Source organism: Ziziphus jujuba, chromosome 2 (assembly GCF_031755915.1).
Source record: "Ziziphus jujuba cultivar Dongzao chromosome 2, ASM3175591v1".
In the NCBI taxonomy this organism is placed as follows: domain Eukaryota; kingdom Viridiplantae; phylum Streptophyta; class Magnoliopsida; order Rosales; family Rhamnaceae; genus Ziziphus; species Ziziphus jujuba.
Genome location: NC_083380.1, coordinates 15,396,133 through 15,406,614, shown reverse-complemented (window position 1 = coordinate 15,406,614; position 10,482 = coordinate 15,396,133). Strand labels below are relative to the sequence as shown.

Genomic DNA, 10,482 nt, shown 5'->3' with positions numbered 1-10,482 from the left:
TAAAAGCATCAAACTTTCATTAACCCCAATTCATAAACTTTTTCAAAACCCACCTCTTTCTTCTTCTTCTTCTTCTTCTTCCCAAAACCAAAACCTCCATTGAAAGAACATAAAAAACCGACCACCATTTTCCATCCATGGATCCCCCTCACCCTCCTCTTCCCACCCCCACATCAACCGCACCCACTGCCGGTGCCGGTTCCGTTGCCGGTGCTGGTGCTGGTGTCGGCGCCGGCCCTGGGGCCTCCACTGTCACCACCATTCAACTCAATTATTCTGACTCTGTAGACTCGTCTCCTCGTTCACGCAATGCAGAGACCTGGGTCGACGACAATCTTCCTCAAGTCCCAGGTGCAAAGCTCCGTCTAATGTGCAGCTATGGCGGCCACATCATCCCTCGTCCACACGATAAGTCGCTCTGCTACGTCGGCGGTGAGACACGCATAGTCGTCGCCGAACGCCATTCTAGTCTTTCGGATCTCTGTGCGCGGCTCTCTCGGACCCTTCTCAATGGACGACCTTTTACCCTCAAATACCAGCTGCCCCGTGAAGATCTCGACTCGCTGATTTCGGTCACCACCGATGAAGATCTTGAGAATATGATCGAAGAGTACGACCGTACGGTCTCAGCCTCGCCGTCGAAACCATCTCGCCTGCGTTTGTTCCTTTTCTTCTCTAAGCCTGAAACCACAGTTTCCATGGGAGCTTTGCTTGACGATGCTAAGTCCGAGACTTGGTTTGTCGACGCGCTTAATGGGTCTGCGTATCTTCCTAGAAATCTCTCTGACTCTGCAACAATGGACTGCTTGTTGAGCCTCGATGCTGTTCGTGGAAATGACTCTTCGAATGATTTGGAAGCTCAAGGTGATCATTTCTTGGGGGATAGTAACAAACAGGTGACGAAGAATGTGCATGACTTGCATAATATGCCGGATTCACCAATGGTGGAGAACACTTCTTCATTTGGCTCATCTTCTTCTTCGCCTTCAATGTCAAATTTGCCACCTATTCGGGTTCGGGTTGATGATAATGTAGCTGGATCACAGCAGGATCAGAAGGTTGGGATAGAGGAACAGTTTGCACAGATAAGTTTTGCTCCACCTTCACATCCTACGGCCATGGCAGCTGCTTCTTCTGGGACTGTAATATCAACCGCTCAGATCAACACCATGGCTGTTTCTGGAGAAAATATGAATAGGGTTTTCTCCGACGACGAGAGATCCGATCACGGCGCACCAGTTGCGTTCAGAAAGCCTCCATTGCCATTGCAGCCTGTGCAAGTACAAAAGCCTGGTGGTTTTGGCTTGCCTTCTCCGGATTCAATAGCAAGGTATCTCTTTTTCCCTAGATGGTATTGGTAACGGTTTTTTATTCGAAGGAAAAAGAAAACTCAGTGTGAAACTACACCAGTTTCTCTTCAATTTAATTAGATTTGGCTTCTGTACTTGTTCATTTGTTCAAATTTTTATTTGGGTCTTCTTTTTGTACAGTGATAGCAGTATTGCCTCTGCAACCTCTCTGTCAAAACCAACGTACTATCATCAAGAACAAGTTCATGTCCAACCCAGAGAAGTCAGAGGTCCTGCTAGCCCAAGTACAATGAGTGATAATTCTGATGTGGGTTCTGGTAATTTTGTTCATCAAGTAAAGGAATCTGGGTATGTAATTCCTCCACAATTAGATCAACAACAACAACAACAACAGCCACAACAGCAACAATTTGTCCAACAGCCACAACAGCAACAATTTGTCCATGCCGGCACCCAATTTATCCACCACCCAGCCACAGGACCAGTGCCAATCTCATCTTACTACCCCATCTATGCCTCTCAAGCACAGCAACAATATCATCACCCAATTGATCAGCAATATCCAGTCTATGTAATGCCAGCTCCACAGAAACAACCCTATAATATGGCAGAAACGACCGTTGTTTCTTCGAGCCGGCCACTACCTTCTCCAAGTCCTCCAATTGTTCCTACCTCTGCGACTTACAAGGATGGTATTCCTCCTGTTTACCCAACAAAGACAGCTTCCCCTGCTGTTCCTGAAATGGGTTCGAATACCTTGTACAAAACGCCTGTGAATTCAACTCCTCCTCCTCCTTTAGTCCAGATTCCTCCTCAAACCCAATTTCAGCAACAGTATGTGGGTTATACTCAGATGCATCATCATCCATCGCAGTCCATTGCTGTTGCTTCCTCTGCTGCTGCTAATTATGGTTTTGAATATGCCAACCCTTCACATGAACAAGTTTACTACACACAACACCCAGCTACTCCTTTGCCTTCTCAGTATCAGACTTTGACTCCTGCAGCCGCCGCAATTGCGTTATCAGATGCAGCAAAACAGCCGCCTACAGATAACACCCAGCAGATCAGAACCTCTCAACCATTATAAGCAAAATGGGGAAGAAAAATATTGGCTGGGTAAAAGTTGGTTATTTGCACCTTTATTATTATTATTATTTATTTATTGTTCTTTGTTGTTTCAATGTTATGGTAATAAGGGACAGTTTTTTTTTTTTTTTTCTTTTACCCTAAAGTATCATATGTAACATGTTCTTCCTACCTACTGTTTGTATGTTAACGTGTAACAGTTACAGTGAATAAATGTAAAAACGTTGGGAAATCCTTTCATCAAACAAAAAAAAAAAAAAAAAAAAAAGTTGGGAAATGAAATTTAATGTCAGTTATTACTCTGTAATGAGGAAAAATTCTACACCTTTGACCAGTTTATTTGATATCCATCCAAGTATATGTGCCATAGCTAAGAGTATTCCAAGCTTTGGTTATTGGTGATAATCTGGCTTCTGATGTAAAACCATGTGGACTGAACTGGGAGTCACATGATCACCGGCATGGACGCCATTACCCAAAAGGGTCCTTGGTATGGTCAATTGGCCACGCTATTAAATAATTGAGTTAAAGCCACTCGTACACGGAAAAAACTCTAGTACTCCTGAAGTACTGAGAGAGTGGATACTGCTTCCATTAAGTAAATGACATCTGTACAGTTGTGCCACATCAGCTGCCTAACTAAACTGCTGTGACAGCGTTAAAAAAACAAAAAAACCACCAAAAGCCATCCGAACGAATCCCAGTCCTTAAAACGCCAATCTCATCTCCAATTTTTGTCTCCTCTTCAATCAGTTCAGATGTCTATTTATATTTTCATTATTTTGTTATGTAAAATATTCTAAACGCAGTGAAACTAAATTATTTTAATATGTACCACAGCCACCAGATTTTTTTAAGAAGAAAAAAAACTCCTAAACAAAATCAACCAGTTTTCTTAATAGCAGCTACAACGCAGAAAACCCACCCAAAAATTCAAAAATCAGATCCAGCATGTAAAACTGATAGAAAAAGATAATAATTAAAAAAATATTAAGAGAAAACAATAAAAGGGTCTGTTCAAGTGTAGCTCTCCAACTTCAACATTAACCTGCAAATATTCAAGGTCAAGAATTTTTTTTTTTTTTTTTCTCTTAAAGAGGGCCAAATCTCGACAAAGCCTCATCTGAGTATTAAATGGTTCTACATTTATGGATTTTTGAAGGTAACTTTAGGTTTTCTTTGTGATGTGAGAAAGTGGAAGAAGATGAATTTGATAAGAGTTGGAGAGGGAGGAAGACGACGTTTAACGTTGACGTCTGTTAATCAATTTTACAGCGGTATTTTAGTACAATGATGTGGCATAGTTTGTCCACATGTCCTTTACTTAATGGAAGGAGTATCCACTTACTCAGTACTGCGGGAGTATGAGAGATTTTTCCATCGTACACACGAGGGAAATGTTTATTTCCTTGCCGCCATCGAGAAAACAAGAAGTAAAATGAAAACTTAAGTTGGTGGTGGATGCTTGGGTTGGCATTTTGATTGTTTGTTAAGGAATCTTATGATTATGATGAAACTGTAGAGTGAGATCCAATTAAACATTTCAAAATTCAAAATTCAAACATGTGATTTTTATTTTTTTTATTTATTTGTTTTTGTTTTGGTGCAATGTCCTTGGCAATATCTATTAAGACCCATAAACAATGAATTTCAATAGAGTTTTTTAGCGAGAATATAGTGTAATTCTCTAGTTTAGTAATATAATGACGAAACCTTTGGCTAACAAACAAAAGCAAAACGGAGAGAGAGAGAGAGAGAGAGAGAGAGGTATTAATTTGGCCGTTGGTATGTGTCAAAATCAATAACTCTCTGAATACTATAATTGCATTAGCAGCCACCGTAGGCTTTTTGTTTGAAAAAGAGTATGTTTTTGATCCACACTTCAACTTCCACTGTTGTTCTCAGTCTCCATTTTCTACAACTTCTTCCACTTTCAGTTGTAGAGCGCGTGGAACTGAGTTGCTACCATTGTTCCAACTCTCTCGAGCTCCAACTTTCATCAATGAATTTTCCAGAGCTTCAATCTCAGCTTTAATGGCGGCCACTACTTCTCTGTCTCACCTCTCCTTCACTCCAAAGCTCCACCTACCTTCCCTCTCCTCAGCTAAACCCAGGCAAGTCTCACTCTGTCTCTCTCTCCCTTTATATCTTTCTCTTTCTACTGTAAAAACTTCCTCTTTAATTCCCTTTGTCTCCATTGCAGGACCTTCAAGATCCTATTTTGTCTATCCATAAAGCAATCCAATGACCAAACCGTCAAAACCCATGACTCTTCCAACAACAAGCTTCGCGTCGTCTTTGCTGCTGGTGGAACCGGTGGTCATATATACCCAGCGGTAGCCATAGCCGACGAGCTCAAAGTCACAAAACCCATGACCGAAATCCTCTTTATAGGAACACCCAACAGCATGGAAAGCGCCGCAATAGTCTCCGCTGGCTACGAATTCACCACCGTCCCTCCAGCCAGATTAGCCCGCCCTATCATCTCCCTCCAAAATCTCCTCCTTCCCTACCATTTGATCAAATCCACCATAGAAAGCTACGAAAAGCTTCGTGATTTCAAACCCCATATCGTTATTGGTACCGGTGGGTACGTCTCTTTTCCGATTTGTTTGGCAGCTGTGCTTAATGGGTTCAAGCTTGTAATCCAAGAACAGAACTCTGTGCCGGGTATTGCGAATTGGGTTCTTTCCCACTTGGCGAATGTGGTTTTCGTTGCTTTCAATTCGACTCTCGATTGTTTTCCCAAAGGGAAAGGTGTGGTTTGTGGAAATCCGGTGAGATTGTCTCTGAAGAAGTGTGTTTCGAAGGCTGTGGCTAGGCTTCATTTCTTTCCCAAGTCAGGCAAGATTGCGGATTCGGAGGCTAAGGTTCTATTAGTTCTTGGAGGGTCTTTGGGTGCCAATGCCATTAACATTGCTATGCTGAATATTTATTATCAGATGCTTTTGGAGAACAAGAACCTGTTTATCATTTGGCAAACTGGAGTTGAAGCTTACAATGAGATGGAAAGTCTTGTTAAGAATCACAGACATTTGCTTTTGACACCGTAAGTCCTGTGTTTTTTCTGTGGATTTATTTGTTGACTTTGTTGTTGAGTTATAGTTATTAGTTAAAGGTAGTTTCAAAAACGGTGGTGGAAATCAAGGTTTGTAGCTCAAATATGAGATAGTTGATAGGATGTGATACAAGTTGATTTGCTTGATCTACTTCATGATCAAGAAGGAACTTCAAAACTTGATATGGCCGAGATTGTTTTGTTCCCTATTTGTTGTCATCCAAAACCACGTTCGCTTTAAAGGAAGAAAAAGATGTTACTTGTTCTATTGGAAGTCAAACTTTCTAAAAGGTCTATATTCTATTCTCATTTTCAAGTTGCACATTTTTTTGTCTATAAAATCGCGTCACCAAACAATAGAAAGTAAAATGTTTCATCTTTAAGCCTTTTCCTTATAATTTCCAAACACCAAATATAGCCTGATGGTATAACAGAAGGATCTTGAGGAAAAAAGATTGTTGTGCTAAGAGTTTGCTTGTGTAATACTGCTTTTAATTAAAACGGACAGATTGGCAACAATAAATCTATACTATCCAAGTCCTACAACGGAATGTTCCATTAAGTTTTAGCTCTTTGCTGGAGGTAGCTTTCTTGTCATCCTTTTGACAATTAAAAAGAGATAGGCTTTTCAAACTAGTGAGACTCAAAATTAGCACTCATATTTTTTAACCATATCTTGTCATAGGATGATGATAATGTTCATGCTTGTGACATTGATGCAGCTCTGTGTCATGTAGGTTCATGCATTCTATGGATTTTGCATATGCAGCTGCAGATCTTATCATTTCAAGAGCTGGTGCAATGACTTGCTATGAGATCTTGGCCACTGGGAAACCTTCCATTCTGGTACACTTTTTTTTTTTTTTTTTTTTTTTTCCCTCAGTTATATTTTTATTTTTAAGCATGGTATGGCAGCTATATTTTGCCTTTGCTTAATTAGATGTTCTTATCTGATGAGATCAAATTAATATCCTTTGGGTCCTTATCATGTTCCTAACACCATCATTGGATCAATTGTATTGCTTGAGAAAAAAATAAAAAATAAAAAATAAAAAAATTTATTCACCTTTCGACATTGTAGATACCATCACCAAATGTTGCTGAAGGACATCAATTCAAAAATGCTTCATTAATGGCAGATTTAGCAGATGCAAGGGTTATAACTGAAGATGAACTTGATTCAACAACCCTCAGAGCTGCAATCGAAGAGATCTTAGGTATGATGAATCTGTTATGCAGAATGGCGGCTGTTATTGTGTCTGGAAATTAGGCATACTATGCATTGCCGTTTTGATAGTATGGAAAGTAATTTGATATGGATATCTTAATCTGATAATGGTATTCATGCACTTAATTACTTTCTCCATGCCATTTTTCTTTTCTTAAGAATTTCAATCATCACAAGGTTTGCCGACAATCCTGAATGCCTCTCGGAGAAAAATTATAACCCTTCCAGAAGGTTCTCTGGTTTATAGTTTGCAATTTCTTCAGATGATTTGAATGTTAATGGACACATTGGTCTTCACTCAGTTAATCAGTTCGCTGTTACAAATGAAAATCTGCAAAGAGTAATGATAGAAAGAGCAGACTAGAAAAAGATATATCTTTATTTTTATCCCGTGTATTATCAAATTTACATGTTAAATCCTAAATGTGAGATGGCATTTTTGCTGCTATTAGAGCCCTTCTTCTACCAGCTAATCTGAATACAGTTATTGGGAAAAAAAAGGTACAGGGTTGAGTGGAGAATAGGCTACATCTCAGCTCTAGATCTTCCCTAGGAAAAGAAACTAGATTGCAATATTGAAAGGGGTCTTATGAGTATTTATAATAAAACCACCCTCCCTAATTTATACTGATTACAGTTGTAGATAATGACCTTGGTTTTAGTCCTTACTTATTTCTACGATATAGGTATTCTTTATATACTATTTATTTGGCATCCATTTCTAAATTATGCCTCCAGTCATATTTGTTTGATTTGCACGTAACATATTGCACCTGTTGGAGTATCTACATTTTTGTGCAGAATGTATGCATCGTACCTTTTATGGTAAATAATTCTCAAATTTGATAATTGATTTCGAATGGAATGGCTAAGTCGGAAATTTAACTTATTGCCCCAAAAAATAAAAAAATAAAAAAAGTCCGAAATTTAACTTGGATTCAACTTGTTTTTTTGTTTTAAGGGGATGCGAAAAAAATGGCAGATATGTCTGAAAGGGCTCTCAAAGCTGCGAACCCCAATGCCTCTACTGAGATCGTGCAGCACATTCTTTCTCTAGTAAACTTGTAGAGAACGAAGGAAGAGCCACAAGCAAGGTAACTGGTGGAACGAAAATACAAATATCATCCATGACGAAGAAGCATTGGAATTATGCTCCACTTGAATTATCAGTAAAATTATTGTTGATAGAAGCTGAGATGTTGATAAAAGTTGAGGCCATTCTATCATAATTCAGGACTGGTTAGTTAGATAGAATCATTGAGTTTCTCCTACATTGTTTGGCTCTCAATCATTTATTTTTTTAATCTACTTTTTTTTTTTTTAGTAGGTTGAGGCTTTTCTGACCAGGGATGCTATTTTGTGCATCCTAATATGGTTTGGAGTTGTTGTATTGAGTATGAGAATAGCTGAATAGGGGACATGGCATTTGTAATGATTTTGTAACACAATGAATCATTGCACAAAAAGAGAGAGTTCTCCTTATAAAAATGTCTATGAATGTAGGCAGTTTAGCAGAATAAATCATGATTGAAAGCAAAACCAGAAGCTTTTCTTAATGTGGTATAGAAGAGTTAATTTATTAAAACACCAATCAGTCATTTAGCCAAGATTATACCTATCTAATAAGCAATTGAAGACTTGAATAAGAATTATATGCAAGGAAATACGGAGCAAACACAAGAAAAGTTATTAATATTATTATTATTTTCTATTTTTATGACAGGCCAAATATCCTAACGTGATGTTAACCAAAGTAAATTAATTTATTTTATTTTATTTTTATTGCTTGCTGGCAAATATGTTGTTTCTTTTGGGTGTACTACTCTTTGCCATCCATTATGAAGAAGGTTCTTTGACTTTATTAGACAAAGCAAACATACAAGCAAAGCAAAAGAGGAGAGGCCCCTCTCCAACTACAAATTGAGAGGGATGCACTCCATGGTGTGAGCTGTAAGGGAAAAGCTTTATAGTACATTGATTAAGAAATACATGTCCTTGGAACATTATGGAAATTTAACCTTTTTAGTCATGTCAACGAATACAATTTAATAATTCATCATTAAAAAAAAAAAAAAAGGATACAATTTAATATATACATATACATATACATATATAGGGTCCTTCTAGAATAAGAACCGACCGCATGCTTTATTTGAGGACAAAAAACGTGATAAAATGGGAAGTCACTGGATTATCATACATGGCATGAACGGCCCAGATTGAATAGAAACTCACTTGTGGAATTTTGCCCAAATCCCTCCTTCTCATTCGCACATTTCTCTTCTTTTCTCCTTTGCTTCCAACCTTCCAGAAGCTGCTTTCTCACCTATCTTCAAATCCAACTTGTAGAAACCCTTATCTTCTTCTTCATCTTCATTGGAACTAGAAACCCATCTCGATACATTTTCCAAACACTAATTACTATTACATCTCCATCAACGAAGGAACACTACTCCAATCCTAAAAACCAATGTGCAAGAAATCGAAGTGGGTAGTGATCTTTTGAACAATCTCACTGGTGGGGTTGGAAATTTTAAAACAAAAGGAAGAGATTGTCTGAATAGAAAATTAAACAGGATTAATATTTGGAATTGGGTAGTGGGAGAGGAGGGGATTTTGGGGGTTTTGAAGAGGCAGAAAGGTGATAAAAAAATTGAGGTGTCTCTAAGAGAGACAGAGAGAGAGAGAAAGAGATATGCATGGTTAAGTAATTTGGTTTTAGTGGGGCATTAGATTCGTAGAAACCATCCCAATTCTTATAAGTGATGGCTTATTTTCTAATTGATCTGGTTCACATGAGTTTCTTCTTTTGGGTTTTTTGTTCATGTTATGAAGTTATTCATCGTTTAAAAATCCAAACCTATTTGCCAAAAATATAAAAAAATGAGAGGAAAAAAAACCATAAAGATTTTTTTTTAAAATCTTTATATGAATCCCAATAACAGCAAGGATCGGAAAAATGGGATTTGTGTTCGGGAAGAATCTGAAGGGTGACAATGGTGGTGCTGGTGCGATTGGGGGAATTTTGGCAAAGGTGGTTCGAGCTAGAATGGTGGATTTGGACAAAATTTCACATGTGAGAAGCTATTCAATCTGGGCCGTTTATGCCAGGTATGATAATCCAATGGCTTCTCATTTCATCACGTTTTTTGTCCACAAATGAAGCATGCGGTCGGTCCTTATTGTAGAAGGACCTATATATATATTCATATATATTTATTTTGGGTATTTGATGATCAATCTGCAGCAGCTATTCTAATTATTCATTGGATTAATATATATATATATATATATATATATATATGTATGTATACATATACGTACATATACATATATATAATGGAAAATTAGTTTCTACAAACAATATGGTTAGTTCATTGATGATCCAAGGTGAAAATAAGTGGAATTATGATTTAGTTTGGGTATTTAATGATCAACCTGCAGCAGCCATTCTAATTATTCATTGGATTAATAAAGACGGTGAAGAGAAGCTTATTTGGTTGGGAACTAGAGAAGGCAGTTTTGCAATTAAATCGGCATATTTGATGGATCATGAGAGGACAGATTTGAGAAAGACAAATCTTCCAATTAAGAAGCAAATCTGGAGCTTAAAAATTCATGAATGACTTAAAATTACCCCATAAAGTGTTTCCTTTTTAATGGCAATGTTGCTAGAACGATTCAACAATTGGATGCTGCATGTCCTTTTTGTACATTATCCAAAGGTGATCTTGTAACCGCAGTAAATGAAAGGGATTGTTTTTTTTTTTTTTTGCTTGCTTGCAATAGTGTTGTTT

At 37.9% G+C, this 10,482-nt stretch overlaps 2 protein-coding genes across 3 annotated transcripts; both read left to right on the top strand.

Annotated features, from left to right (window-relative positions):
* On the top strand, positions 1–2,668 carry LOC107409344 (uncharacterized). The gene is made up of 2 exons (XM_016016778.3): positions 1–1,330; positions 1,491–2,668. The coding sequence occupies exons 1-2, from the start codon at positions 138–140 to the stop codon at positions 2,398–2,400; spliced, it is 2,103 nt and encodes a 700-aa protein (XP_015872264.3). The 5' UTR covers positions 1–137; the 3' UTR covers positions 2,401–2,668.
* A 1,518-nt stretch (positions 2,669–4,186) lies between these two features.
* LOC107418599 (uncharacterized) lies at positions 4,187–8,173 on the top strand. Of its 2 annotated transcripts, none has more exons than XR_007240624.2 (5): positions 4,187–4,513; positions 4,603–5,448; positions 6,195–6,303; positions 6,597–6,674; positions 7,647–7,708. XR_007240624.2 is itself a non-coding variant. In XM_016027303.4 (5 exons), exons 1-5 carry the CDS (start codon positions 4,434–4,436, stop codon positions 7,751–7,753), a joined length of 1,278 nt encoding a protein of 425 aa, XP_015882789.2. In that variant the 5' UTR covers positions 4,193–4,433; the 3' UTR covers positions 7,754–8,173. The 2 variants fall into 2 exon arrangements, 1 of the variants encoding a protein (XP_015882789.2); XM_016027303.4 differs by having other exon boundaries at positions 4,193–4,513; positions 6,539–6,674; positions 7,647–8,173.
* The last annotated feature ends 2,309 nt before the right edge of the window (positions 8,174–10,482 follow it).